Raw genomic sequence first — 15674 nt, 5'->3', positions numbered from 1 at the left:
GCAAAATGAAATGTTTGTCCAATCAAATTTTCTCTAGAATGAGAGTGGCCCTCCCTCTAATACCACCTGCCATCAACTTCAACATTCGGTTCTGGAAGAAAAAAAAAAACATTCATTTTGTCCATAGACTAATTGATTTTTAACAATAACTTATAAACCTTGGGGCCTGGGTAGCTCAGTCAGTAAAGATGCTGACTACCACCCTTGGAGTCACAAGTTCGAATGCTAAGCGACTCCAGTCAGGTCTCCTAAGCAACCAAATTGGCCCGGTTGCTAGGGAGGGTAGCGTCACATGGGGTAACCTCCTCGTGGTCGCTATAATGTGGTTCTTGCTCTCGGTTGGGCGCATAGTGAGTTGTGCGTGGATGCTGCAGAGAATTGCGTGAAGCCTCCACACTAGGGTTTGGTACCGTACCTATATGACCGGTATGTACCAGTTATTTATTAGCAGTAACCCTGAAGTCAGGTAAAGCAATGTATAGTGGTTTCAGGTAATGTACTGGTGAAGTAACAACTCTGAAACAAAATCACTTCGTAATACACTCACCTAAAGGATTATTAGGAACCCCACACTAATACTGTGTTTGACCCCCTTTCGCCTTCAGAACTGCCATTAATTCTATGTGGCATTGATTCAACAAGGTGCTGAAAGCATTCTTTAGAAATGTTGGCCCATATTGATAGGATAGCATCTTGCAGTTGATGGAGATTTGAGGGATGCACATCCAGGGCACGAAGCTCCCGTTCCACCACATCCCAAAGATGCTCTATTGGGTTGAGATCTGGTGACTGTGGGGGCCATTTTAGTACAGTGAACTCATTGTCATGTTCAAGAAACCAATTTGAAATGATTCGAGCTTTGTGACATGGTGCATTATCCTGCTGGAAGTAGCCATCAGAGGATGGGTACATGGTGGCCATAAAGGGATGGACATGGTCAGAAACAATGATAACTTAATTGATAATCACATTACTAATTACTTTACTTTTAAGTTTCTTTCTACAACACAATGTTCACAATTTTTTTTCACTCAAATTAAAAATGTATATTTTCTCCTTGTTCATTGTTGCATGCCCTTCAGCTGTCAGAAAAATGCAGATGAACAGATGGCCATATGAACTCACATTTTAATTGTATTTCACATAAATATTGTTTTTTCTAGAAATATTTGTAGCCCAAGTAACGTACTTAAAAGTAATTAATTTAAATCAGTAAATGTAATCTGATTACATGCATTAACATGTAATGTTTTACACTACCTTTTTTGCCTAAAAGTAATTAGATTAAAGTAACTAATTACTTTGTAATCCAGTTACACACAACACTCTCTATCACGCACACACTGGGTCTCTCTCGCGCAGTTTTGGATTTCACGCAAAGCATCTTCTGGTGATGCGAAGAGATACGGCTGCTTGCATGTGGGTGAAGTCTCAATTCTCAGTACAGTAAATCCTCTCCTGTGTTTATTATGCCAGGGACATGCATCGCAAGTATTGAATAAGCGTGCACTGCTCTACACAGTCATTTACTGTGCTAGGATATGCAGTTAAGTCGACAGTGTACCTCCTATATATGCCAATTTTAGCCACAGGAAGTGGGGGAAAACATTAGCGAAGTTTCAAGAAGTTGAAAATCTATATATATATATATTTATTCTTTTACACACGTTAAACTGTCAATTATTAATCCCAGAAATTAAAGTGTTACATTTCCCAGCCCTACTTTAAAATCGATATTGTTTTAGTTTTCCATCTTTTTTAATTTGATTGTTATTCTCAATGCTTCTTGGGATTGTAGTCCCGTACCTTTGTCTTTTTGTCCGATTTTGAAATGCTTTAGCTTCAAATAAACGTTTGTAATGTTGTGATTCACCTCAGCGCTAATTAGTTTGGTATGCATTTTTAATTAAATCTATATGGGGGGAAAAATGCTTCCTAGGACAGCTAAAAACCTGGACGGGCACTGTTGTGGTATATTGCAATAATTACGGTTTAAGGCAGTGACATATACTAATAGTTTTGGCTATTTAAAAAAAAAAAAGGAGGAGCATTCAACATGTCACAATGGGTTAGGACGACTGCGGCCAATCAGATTAAGTCTGACCTGACTGAAACCCCTCCATTAAAGCGGAGCATGTTTAACTCAAAGCTATGGCACTGAAATATTTTGAACTGGCAGAGATAACACAATTCACTAATTAAAAACATTCCCCCAGTGGCAGTCACGGTGCTGTTGCTGGAATTAAATGACTATGATATCTCGCAACACACCCAGGTCCTGCTCTCTGGTTTCCACAGCAACAAAGACAGCAATAAAACGAGTGAATAGATTTGCTGCCACCGTCTCCCACCCTGCACAACTATCTATTGCTCACGAATAAAGATTCCCTCTGTGACTTTCATTAGCTGTGAGGTGCAGAGGGGGCCTTTGACAGTGAGAGAGGAGATTTAAGTAAACACTGTCAGACGTTAGTATGTATCAGTGAATTATCAGTGTGTGTGAGATTTAGATGCTTAAAAAGGATGATGAAAGAATTTTCATGCAAGGGTGAACTATCCCTTTAACACAGTGTGTCTGTGTAAGAAAGCGGGGGTGGTAATTTCTTCCATGCATCGATGAATATGTCTCCTGCTAGGAATGACACGTGTGTATGACCTGTCACGATGGAGTAGTTGAGGCTGTGCTATGATATTTAGGTAGTTGTTTGAGGCTGCAAACTGTCAGCTCTGGTTCCCTCACACACACACACACACACACACACGGGTGCTGGGTCGTGATCACAGCGATGTAAGAGGATGAACGAGGGTGATTCAGCAGACACGGTCAAAGCTATTATCTCCACAAAAAAGGGTTAGTTCACCCAAAAATGACAATTATGCCATCATACAGTATACTCACCCTCATCTCCAAACCTGAAAGCACCAAAAAGGACCATAAAAGTAGTACATATGACTCACGACAGATACATTTTTACATAATGGCTATGCTGGTTCACCAGCTAGACCAGCACTAAACTAGCCTGATCGGAGTTTTTTGTATTAAAATGCATTAAGATGTATTTTTGGTGATCATGTAGCAATCAGATAGCAATCCAGGTGTAAATGCACCCAAGACGCATTGTGATTGGATATCTGAAACCAAATTTGGTGGTGATCAGGGACAGTTTCAGACCACATTCAAATAAGGTGTAAATGCAATAGGCGTTTTCATAATTCGAATACAACTATGTAAGTAAGTAATTATATAAAGAGGTTGCGCTACACTCATCCATTGTTAAAGCACTGTGTTGTAGGTACCTGCCTTTTTCTGTTTATTCTGCCATTGCAATGTGAAGAACACAACAGAGAGACTGAACAATATAGAGACAACATTAGTGCTGGGCGATGGGATGATGTAAACGGATATAAAAGACTGATAACCAATAAATCAGCTGATAGTTTTACAAAATCGATTCATAGAATGTTACATTTTCTTAGTCGGCACAGACATAGAGGCCAAAATGAATAAAATCCCAGATGTAGTTAATTTTTCAACCAAAATCCCAAGATTGGGTGCATAACTTGAGACTTTTAACACTAAACAAGTCTGAAACACACCTAGGACTCTTATATTGAAATGATGGAGACTTGGCTCCATTACAATACTCTATTAAGCTTTTTATAGCCTATATATTATTATTATTATTATTATTATTCACAATATATGAAGTTGGAGACACGATGTATGTGCTGACAAAGGATGTCTCCATATAGTTGGATTTTTCTTTGCATGCCCTAACTTCAATTGAAAAAATGTATTATAAGAGGAACATGGAGAATAAAAACAAAACAATCGTCAACTATTAGTATAGATTTTTGTCAATAACTGATAGTTCCAAAAAGCAACTATCGGTACCGATTAATCGGTAAAACCGATTCATCTGTCTACCTCTAATTGCTTGTAACAAATACGCTATGGCTTAACAACTACATAAAAACAGAACATATATTATACATTACAATATTAAGGAACTGCAGCCTGTCGGGAAAAGATATTATGAAATATCAATAAAGCGAATATATGAGTGACAAAACATTGCAGTCTTTATGACCGAAGTTTTCTTTTGAAATTAAATTAAGGCATGCACAGGCTCCATTAAACAATTTTACAATTCGCTTAGGGAAATCACAGTTTAAGACACAAAGACGAAAGTGATTAAATCATAAAATAATACAAAAACATGTTTACCTTGAATAGAAAATTGAGCTTGAATTAATTTTCTTTAGGCAGCATTAACTGCATTAATGAAGTGCAATACAAACACAAATTCGATAAGAACACAATGGAAATTATTAGGCAGAATTACAGTAATTGGGGAAAAAAGGGAATATATTAGTCTTACACCTAATAGGAAAACTAGGTTTAATTTTCATTTAAGCACAGACTAACGGAAGTAAACAAACTGTTGAAGCCGTTTTATTTACATTTACATTTATGCATTTGGCAGACGCTTTAATCCAAATACAGAGCCCTTATTACAGGGACAATCCCCCCGGAGCAACCTGGAGTTAAGTGCCTTGCTCAAGGACACAATGGTGGTGGCTGTGGGGATCAAACCGACAACCGACAACCTTCTGCTTAACAGTTCAGTGCTTTGCTCAAGGACACAATGGTGGTGGCTGTGGGGATCAAACCGACAACCTTCTGCTTAACAGTTCAGTGCTTTAGCCCACTACCACCACCACCACTCTGAAGGTAGAAATTATGTGGATTGTGTTGAAATTTCTAGAGGTAATATTTTATTTATTTTTCAATTATTATTATTATGCATTAATATGTTTATATTAGAGCTGTCAGAATGTGATTCATTTAAAAGCTTTTAACTTGTTTTAAAGCTTTAATTTTTCTAAATCCCAATTAACGCATTTACCGTTAATACAGCATAAACACTTGTTGGAAGGGCGGAAACTTTGCAATGTGTCCACCTGGAGTCATCACACACACACACACACACACACACACACACACATACACAAAAGCACTTTGTGTCAGTGATTAAATGATGGGGAAAGTACCTCTTAATGCTGTTTGATTGTCTGCAAGCGCTTTTCATGTGGAGTTAAAAGTGGCGAATGACGAGGATCATAATAGCGGCTTCACGACTGCTATAGGAAAGCAGATAGCCACAGTCTACCAGCAGATAAATATTGTGGAGGATGAGAAATTAAAGCGATTTAATGTCCATTGCAATAAATATGCAACCTATGTGGGGACTAGTTCTTTCAAAAAGTCAAACTCCCACTTAGACTTTGGGAAATGTTTAATGTTACTTGAATTGGTGATATTTTAGTGCATTTTATATCTTTATACTGTGGAAGGCTTTGTTTGAAAAATGTTAGTAAAGCATAATATTGTTACAAATTGTTTTGTTTTCTTTCCGAAGATGGAAATAAATGCATTTTGGCAGGAAAAGATGTATATAGTATCAAATTTCAGTACTTTCAAAATTTGTGATTAATCGCTATTAACTACAACAGATTATGTGATTAATCGTGATTAAAAAGTTTAGTTGACTGACAGCACTAGTTTACATTTATAATTGTCTTTAAATCTTAATTTGTATTGGTAATTTTCCACCTGTTGTCATAGACGGATACTTGCGTGACGGCAAATGAGGACAATGGAGGAAGTTGGAGTCTGTAAATGTTTGGATTTGGGGAGGTGGTTATATACCCCTTTTTTGTGGGTACTACAAAACTTCGTTATTTTAATTGCTTTTTCATTTAGTTTGAAATGCTATTTAAGTTTAGAAATACCTTTGGTTTAAGTTTTCCATGTTTCAATAAATTAATATATTTTTTAACGGAAAATCAACTGGTGGGAGGGCAGTGGGGGCAGAGGAGTTGACGATGTAATCAGATATGAAAATATTGCCCTTTTTTTTTTTTGCATATCGCCCAGCCCTAGACAGTATGAGAGACTTTGAGCTCTACATTATTAATTCATAATTCAACACTCCACGGAGTCTCTTTCTATCACACACAAAAGCTGCACACAAACTCTAACACACTTTGTGTTCCACGGAATAAAGAAAGTCAAACAGGTTTGAAACATCATAAGGGTGAGTAAATGATGACAGAGTTTTCATTTTTGTTGTGAACTATCCCTTAAAATGAAACTCCATAGCATTGAAAGAGCAACCTCTGAACAAAATCAGACCGTGTGCATACACACATTCACATAGTTATGCATCACTTTGTGTGTGTGTGTGTGTGTGTGTGTCTGTATATATTAGCATACCGTAGGGGTTGTGCCTGAACACTGGTAAGCCCCTCCTCTAATGTGGATCGTTCCTCAGTCCACTCCCCTGTTCCTCCTCCTGATCTCAGATGTCGGAGTTCTTCAGGCTGGACAGCGTTGTACCAGTTTTGCGGGCTGTTGTCTGGACTCAGCACCGGACTGAGAGCTTCCTCCTGGCCCTGAACACTCCCCTGCACACTCTTCACAATGTTCACAGCGTTAACCGGGAGCTGGAGCAACTTCTGCATGGTAGTCATCCTTATATGCATCTATCCAGGAACTTTAATGGACCTAATATAAGCCCCTGGGGAATCCTAAAGTTTCAGATACCACGTGCACCCGTTGTAGATTCCTGAAGCAGATAAGACGATCCTTTAGGAGTGAAACACACACAAACACCTGTAGAATCCGTCTTAAGAGCAACAGTTGTCGAAAAATTCCCTAGTACAAGCACGTAAAAGCCACTACAGTGAATACTCAGGTCTAGATTTCAGCTGACAAACAGATCCTGTCCAGTTCTCTGAATGCAGTCACGGAGGCGTCAAGGTGTTTTGCGTCTTTATCATGAGGTGAAGAGACGAGAAGCGAGGTGGTTCTTTCTGATCTCCTCTTGCTCACAATGAACTGGCTGTGCACACAGTTCTATGATCGTTCAGCAGAAATAAACTCCGCCCCCCGCAGCAAACCCCGCCCCTACTGAAAAGCACTCTATTTCTTTCTCCTTTCATTCACAGCTTCACTCTTTCCCAGCTCTCTGGCACACACATTTTTCTTCCCTTGTCTTCTTTACCATCGTATTTTACACAACAGTCGGCTGCCTCTCCCTCTCTCAGATATGACTCAGCTAGAAATGTCATTCTAAGGGAGGGTTTTTTGCAGGAAAACCCCCAATTGATGTAGAGCAACAGACACAGATACATGCACACGAAGGCACAAACATTATACTGTTCGTTTTAAATGCTAAATGGCAAACAAAAACCAGAAGCACCCCATATTCACAGCCATATCCACGTCTACATTCATGTTGTGTTCCAGAGGAAATTTTCTCTCTAGATGAGTGCTAATGTTTCTAGCTAGACTGATGATGTGTATTATAAACTGTTACATTATGCATTGTTACTTTAGTTAATTCTTATGTACTAAGTTTGACTTGTTCTGCTCTAATGTTTTCTTTATATCTTTTGGGCTGAAATTGATTCAGTCCGATTCATTCTTTTTGATTCGGTTCGATTTATTTGAATATTCTTGGTTCAATACAAGTTAAGCTCAATCGACAGCATTTATGAAATAATGTTGATAACCATTTATTTAGACTTGTCCCTCCTTTTCTTACAGTGAGGCACTTATAATGTAATACATTAATTCTTTTGTTACAACTTGTGTATTATTTGAGCTGTTAAGTTGTTTAAATCGTTGTTTTTGTGAGATTACAGGGTTTACAGTATAGCATCGTCATTACGTCTCAGTATTGATACAGATTTCCCGATTCGATTAAATTCCAAATCACAAGCTCTGGATTCGATTCTGATTTAACATTGATTCATATGGGTACATTTCTGTTCACCATCTGTTCTGTTCATTTTGCAGACATTAGAAGAAATTCCCTCTCAGCTAATGCTCTTTATAAATTAACTTTCTAGGCAACCCTTCATGGTAAGATTAGAAAATATAAATGTTACCAATTATATTTGTATAAGTAGTTTTTCATCAAATTGGTCACATTTTAGCTTTTGAAATATGTTCAAATTCAGTCTATTCTAGCATATATTATTTTGCGTCCATATTTTTGTTGCATTTTTATTGTTTACTTGCATTAATTTGCACTATTTACAAGTATTTACAATTACCATGTAGAACATGTACTTAATCGATACTGTCTCTTTAAGACTAACAGCATCAGCCAGTAAGCACGTATAGCGATAGAAGATATGTGTATTTTCATTAGCGCATCCATGTGTGACTTTCATTAAATTATTTTTGTTTTGTTTTGTTTTTAATCAACAACTGACTGTAAAAAACATAAAGGTTATTAAAGAGACATTATTCAATGATATATGGATCCGTGGATCTCATCTTTGAATACAGAACAATGCTGAACCAAACTTTTCCTCTCAACACGCAGTGAAAGGACCTCTGTGCTAATAACTTCTCCACTATACTACTCAAACATGGGTGAGTGTAATCTAGTCATGAGATTACATTTTAGTTGCATAGCGTGAGATTTGGTTGCACATGCGAGTGATTTACTTGCATTATAGAGGGTTGCCACATAGAGCGAATGATCAATATCGGGATTTAAGAATGAATATAGAGATCGTTCAAACCAAGATCACGAAGCAGCGGAAAATCAGTATTTTTACCCAGCCCTAATCATCATGGCCACGAAGTTGTAAAATTGTAAGTAAGTAATTTTATCACACTAAAATCATGTTAACAACATATCTATACTTTTGAAACAGTGAGTATTTTAACATTTACAGATTGGCCCCATTCACTTCCATTGTAAGTGCCTCACTATACCACAGTGTTTTACTTTTTTTTAAAGACAAAGTGGGACAAGTCAAAATACATTTTTGTGGTATATAACATTATGCCACAACTGCTGCCGATTGAGCTGAACATATATATTGAACCTAGAATATTCCTTTTAATTTTATTGAATTCAATCATTCTGAACAGTTTGGGAATGGCAAACTACTTCTACTATTTCTGCTTCTACTATTAATCATACAGCAAAGACCAGTAGTAGTTTTATGTTGCATTTCATTCTGAATGTTTACTTGCAAACTTGAATATTTAAAACTTTTAAAGCTGTTAAAAAAGCACAGAATTTTCTTAATTTGTTTTTTTGTTCCATTATTTTTTTTATTTCTATTCATTGTTTTTTATCGTTATTTTATTTCTGACTGTTTACTAGTCTTGAATAATTAGATTTAGCAATGAATTTAATTTCCAGTGTCTGAGCCCTGAATTACGTTGGAGGAGTGAGCAGCTTCACAGACAGATGCAGAATTCACACCATGTTGATAAATGTCACTGACCTCTAAAGAGACATTCCTATGCTTTTTAAAAATCCTGAATCTCTCTAAACTCAGAAACAGAGTCTGTTCATCAGATCTCCTGTAATGTCATGAATATTTGAGAGTGATTCTCAGTGGATTAGTTTCTGCTTCTCTGTTAATGCAGCTGTTCACAGAGACGGAGCTGAGATGGAGGACTGTACAGTAGCAGAACAGAGAGGCATGTTGCCAAGGCAACAGCATGTGAGAATCATTCTTCATAATGTTTACTGTGGAACCAGTAAAACTGCCACATCACACATTAATCCAATAGCAAACCAGTGTCAGCACAGAAATATCAGCACAAAGCATAAAGTGATGGTTACGCAGAGAGAAAAATATTAATTTCAGCCTGATAATCTTTTTTTATTTACTGGTGAAAGATAAACATAAATGATGATTAAAGCTAATGTGGGGTCAAAATGACAATTTTTTGCATGATTTTGGAACAAAAATAAAGGTAAAAAAAAAAACTTTAGAAAGGTGGCAGCATCATTATTTTATTTTTACACAGAGATAGCAAGGTCTATTAATAAAGGAGTTGACTTCAGCACAACTTGATGCATTATATGCCAATGGTGAGAGAGTCCAAAAGTCAGAAAAAGATTTTTTGAGTCGTTATTTAAAGTTGGAGTGCCTGTAACTCCAGAAGATTAATATCTTTTTAGATTCTGGTTCAGAACAAATTTTCCTTTTTGCATCTTCATGGGGGGATTTTCTCCCCTTTTCGGCATGCCCAATTCCCAATGTGCTCTAAGTTCTCATGGTGGCGGTAAGACTCAATGGTGGCGTTAAGCCACAATCTGGGTGGTGGAGGACGATTCTCAGTTGCCTCCGTGTGACCTTGTACGTACAACTCACCACACGCCCCATTGAGCACGAGAACCACACATTATAGCGACCATGAGGAGGTTATGCCAACGTGACTCTACCCACCCTAGCAACGATGGGTGTCTGGAGTCACTCAGCGCGCCCTTGATTTGAACTTGCGACTCCAGGTGTGGTAGTACCTTTATTTATTCACATAAAAACAACGTCAAATTCTAAAGTATTTAGAAAATAAACAAATTCAGCCAGGGAAACTTTCTGAAATTTGGTTGATTTGACATTGAATAACCATTCATTAAAATGGATGAAAAGACATTTGCATATGCAATTAACTTCCATAATTTGACATATTTCCAATTAAAACAGAATGTTCTTTGAGAAATAAATAATGTAAGGTGAAACTTGACAATATGTATTGTGACCTGATTGAGTGAAAGATTTTAGGCAATTATATTACTGGATAATAATATTTGTTATGCCCACATGGAATTGCACAATAGTGTGGGACATTTTTTACCCACTTCAACTCTGCGGACCTGTGGGCGCATCCAAAAGGGGCGTTATGTCGCGATAAAAGTTTACGCTTAAAATGTTCAAGTATCCAAATACATAAGTCAGGCATATGTGGTAACGTTTGAAAGCTTAAAATCTGAAATTTCCATAGATAACCATCACTTCTACATTTATGATACATAAAATAACTAAATAAGGATGATAAAATATTAGCATCGCAAATCAGTGCCACCTAGGGATTAAACGGTTTCATGGTAAACTACGGTAAAATTCCCCGACGGTTAGTATTACTGTGTCACATTTAATTATCATTAAAACCGTGCGCGATTATCGCAATTGGTAAAACTTGCGGTAAATGCTGTCCACACACACCCAGTATGAGTTTGACGCATGGGCGAATCATGCAACATTGTTATTGTTGTTTTTTTAGTATGAAAACTTGGTGGAAGGCAATGACAGCACTCAGGAGAATTTTCAACCTTCCAAGAAGACCAAATCAGAAGTGTGGATTTTGGATTTTATAAGAATGCTGAGGGAAAAATTAGTAGAAGATGGTAACCCTGTCTGCAGAGCTAGCCAGAGGAAAATTGTTGAGAAACGGGGCAACGCGTCCAATCGGGCGAGTCATCTTCGTGACAACCATCAATCACTTTATAGTGCATGCAAGGTAAGTTAACTTTTAGCCCAGTGCATGAGTTGGGGAAAAGTATGAGGAAAAGTAAATAGTTGACACAATATTTAATTGGGTTGAAATAATGTCTTATCTCACTTGTAAAAAACGCAAGCTTCCGCAAAAAAAACGTTCCTAGCAAGTGCAACGCTTTGAGCCAAAACAAACGAACAAGAAAACAAGACAGTAACAAATAATACGTACAATGTTTAAGTGATGTACATTCATACCACTAATACGCAGCTTTTCAAATAATTACAGGGACATGAAATAGTGATTTGAGATTAATGTTTTAAAATTGTACCTGTTCTTTAATTATTTTATAATCTGTTGCAGTCTACAAAACAATCGTCCAATACAAATCCTGAAGTCCTCCGATTTCATTTTCAATACAATCGATAACTAAAACAGAGATGCACGATGGCACAAGTTGTGTGAGTATGAAAGGAGAGAGCGCGAGACATGAAAGAAACTGGAGTTTCAGGACGACCAGAATCAAGAATTTCAGGGAGCTATGTAATAACACGACGTGTAGTTTAGCCACCCAACCAACATATTTTGATCATTTAAAATGTGTGTGACTGCCACCTAGAGGTCATGTGATGAGGTCATTAATATGAAAAGTCTTTCAAAGAGCACTTAAATAGACAAATCATATATAAAATGAAAGCTCTCATTTTCAGGAATGTGACTGTACTAGGGCTGTCAACGAATATTCTAAATTCGAATATATATTCGAATAGTTTTAAAAAACAGAAATTCGAAGGTGAAAATTAATATTCGAATGTGGAAAAAAAAACGCGCCCGCGGTAGCAGATGTGCGGCTGTCTGCTTTGCGAGTGGGCGTGCTGCCTGAGGGGTCTTTGTTGTCACATTTCTCGAATTGTGTGCCTCATTTTATTTAACGTTAAACAGAAACATGACTAAAATGTAAGGCTACTGTACTGACTGAATAGATGTTGCATGAATAAGGTAGGTTAGATACAGCAGTTTCATGCACTGCAGGCTTCCACTGGTTTGATTATTTACCGTTTCATGTCAAGGAAAAGTTCCATGTTTACCACAGCACAGCTTCGCTCGGAGCGTTCAATGTCGGTTCTATATACTGTAAAACTTCAATTAATGTTAATAATTTGTTTTAATCACTGAATGAAGCCTGCTATATTTGGGACAAGAGTCGCGACCTTATATTGCTTGCACAAAACTCTTGATCAGCACTCAACATTTGTTTATTGTTGTTGTTCTTTTAAACCGTTATGCGCAGAGAGCGTGAGGGCGAGAGAGAGAAAGAGTGCCTCGCGCGTGCGAGCGAGAGTGAGGTCTTGGCCATTAGTTGATTTACTTGTTTTTGTGTAGGTAATACGTTGTCAAATATGTTTAAACTTAAATAAACTACCTATACAAATAGTTATGTCTCTTTGTATTAATTTGTCCTGTTATTGACGTAATGCGCGTCATTGACCAAATGCGCAACCAGATATTCGAATAGTTCGAATATATGTGTTTTTTTTAGAGGGAATATTCGAATGTCATTTTTGAGCAATTTTGACAGCCCTAGACTGTACCGTTTATTTTGTTGCCAGAACACCACAGTTTAAAAGATTATCAAAAAATCTGAAATCAGTGTTTTCTGTAAGACATCAAAGGAAAAAGTATTTTTATGCACCGATCACTGTTAGCCCCAAATAACTAAAACCTTTATATCTGCTTTTACCTTAGGCAATTTTCTAAAAAAATGAGCCAACTTGTTTTAGCTTTCTAATATCACCTAGATTGATCTTCTAGAACACTCAGAGGCCGAGATATTTGATGAAACAATGGGTGTAGTGCGTGAACTGAAAATTAGACTGAATGTCTATGGACGAGCACATCTGTGAGGGCTAAAATGTGTTAAAGCGCCACCTGCATTTCAGAACGGCATTTTGTTAAGAAATGTGATAGGGGAAAAACTTCAGAATCAGAATAACATGCTTACAAAGTTTTTATGTGGGGGTTCCATAATGTCATATTGTCCAAGTAAAACAGAATATTCTTTGAGAAAACATTATGTAGAGACTTGACATGTTTTGTGATCTGATTGGGTGAAACATTTTAGGCAATTATAATATTGTATAAAAATATTTTTTTCACCCACATTGAATTGCACAATCGTGTGGGACTAAAGTAAATTGGGTCAATTTAGGGTCGACGAATGAACGTATAGCTTATATTACAAAATAATACATGATGTGGTTTCCTATTCAACCAACTTAGGCAATCTCAGTCACCATTCACTTTCTACACATAACATTTGTTTCTACAATGAAAATGAATGGTGACTGAGACTGAAAAATCCTCTACTTTTCTGTGCTCCATGGAACAAAGAAAGGTTTGGAACAACATGAGGGTGATTACATGATGACAGAATTTAATTTTTTGGGTGAACTGTCCCTTTAATTCCATTAAAACGTGTATAAAAGATGTGTATGTGTCTGGCTCCCTCTACTGCTTTGAGACAGAAATTACTTCTGACCTCAAAACAGTGAAAAGCAGGAATTATACAAAAAGATGTGTTTTGGACATTGTTTCTCCTGGTACACATTGTGTCACAACTATGATTGTACATCTATTAAATTACACACCCTCAGCTAAATGTATGGAACTGACACCGTCACTGTACCATGGTACTAACACAGCAGGCTTGTGAAAAGTAGCTTAATTGTGGGAAACTTCAACTAGTGCTGTGTCCGTATACTTAAGAAAATGTAACAAAAAATGATTGCCAAGGTCACACGAATTCTCCCAAATACAACATAGCGACATAAAAACATTGGGCGCAATAGACAAAGCATACTGAGCGGGTAAAACAGCACAGAAATCATCATGTAGGCCTTTATGGAACCTGAGCGCTGTCTTAAAAACCTCAATTAATTAATGAAAAACACCTTCAAGGTCTCTATCAGACCCTATCTAATCGCGTCTAGGGATCCGATAAGGCCCCGGTGAGTGTGAGTGTGTGTGTGTGTGTGTGTGTGTGTGTGTGTGTGTGTGTGTGTGTATGTGCATGTGTATGTGTATGAGTGTGTATTAAAGTCATACACTTCCCCCTCTGGAAAAAATCCCATTCAAGCGTCATTCAAGCGTGTTTCATATCACACTTATAGTGTTTGTCATCTCTTTTGTTTATCCCAACATTCATCCGTTCACGCGCATGCGCACGTCTTCCCACAGCCTGAGATTTTGTGACGGTAAATGCTCCGGTGGGCCGTTCCCGGGGTTGAGCGCTTACCTGACAGATAAAACAGTGTCTCACCTCTTATAGTCGGAGGAGAAGATGCCGCCGCTGGCCGGGTCGTGGCCGTACTCGGGCTCGCTGGATGAGGCGGTTTTCTCATCGCTGAACGCGGAGCTCGCCGACATCTCTGCTGATGCTGCTGCTGTTGACTGATTCAGAGCGCGGAGCTGTGGAGATTGAGTCACGTGATCCGCAACGCGGTGCTGAAATGGACAGGGCCACTGACGCGCGCATGCGTGCACGAGCAACAAACGTATGATTTGTTGTAATTGTAAAAACTACTTTGATTAAATTGTATGTATTTATTGATTGTATTATCATTTTTGTTGGGATACAACCAGCACGAACATCAGCAAGTGTTAAAAAATCACTTCTGTGATGAATTATGATATTAGTTGGTTTGTCTCACTCTAAAGCACAAAAACATTCAATACTGTTTGATGTAATTATAGACATTACTATTTTAATATCAATATATTTCAAAAGATGGTTTTAAAAATAGCTTACAATTGAAACCCTCACATACTCTCCCTCACTGAGCAACAGTGTTGGGTAAGTTACTCTAAAAAAGTAATTGCATTATTTATTAATAATTACTCTGTCTGAAAAATAATTGCATTACTTATTACTAACTACTTTCTAAAACCCTGATCAACCTCGACCAGATAAAAATACTAGGATAGACATGAAACTGTTCTTTTAATTCTTTCAAATAAATCATACAAAATCAAATAAATCATTCATGAACTGGCCAAAGCATTTAAGGGACCAGCATAAACATATATTTTAAATTAAATATTAGATTTTAAATTCACTATTGTTTTATATAGAATTGTTCTATAGTCTATACAGTATTTAATGCAATTACATCAGATGTAACTGTAATTAAATTACCGAAAAATGAAGATTAATTATTACGTTACTTTTTTCTTTCAATGAAAAGTAATTTAATTACAGTAATTAATTACTTAGTTATGCATTACACCCAACACTGATCAAGATTAAAAGAAATACATTTGATGGAGCAACATAATATGTGTGAAAAAAAAT

General features: G+C 37.2%; 1 protein-coding gene across 2 annotated transcripts in view; it reads right to left on the bottom strand.

Moving 5' to 3' along the window:
* LOC127637972 (AP-3 complex subunit beta-2-like) overlaps positions 1-14785 on the bottom strand; it is a 49315-nt gene extending 34530 nt beyond the window's left edge. Inside the window, exon 1 of one of the 2 annotated variants that reach the window (XM_052119285.1) lies at positions 14643-14785. In XM_052119285.1, coding sequence (XP_051975245.1) covers positions 14643-14749 — 107 coding nt within the window. In that variant the 5' untranslated portion in view covers positions 14750-14785. Of the gene's footprint in view, positions 1-6280; positions 6894-14642 lie in introns of those variants that run through there. The other variant, XM_052119284.1, reaches the window with a different exon arrangement.
* Between the last annotated feature and the right edge of the window lie 889 nt (positions 14786-15674).

The sequence above is a fragment of the Xyrauchen texanus genome, chromosome 46 (assembly GCF_025860055.1).
Source record: "Xyrauchen texanus isolate HMW12.3.18 chromosome 46, RBS_HiC_50CHRs, whole genome shotgun sequence".
Taxonomy (NCBI): domain Eukaryota; kingdom Metazoa; phylum Chordata; class Actinopteri; order Cypriniformes; family Catostomidae; genus Xyrauchen; species Xyrauchen texanus.
The sequence above is the reverse complement of the archived record's forward strand: the minus strand, read 5'-3'. Positions and strand labels throughout refer to the sequence as shown.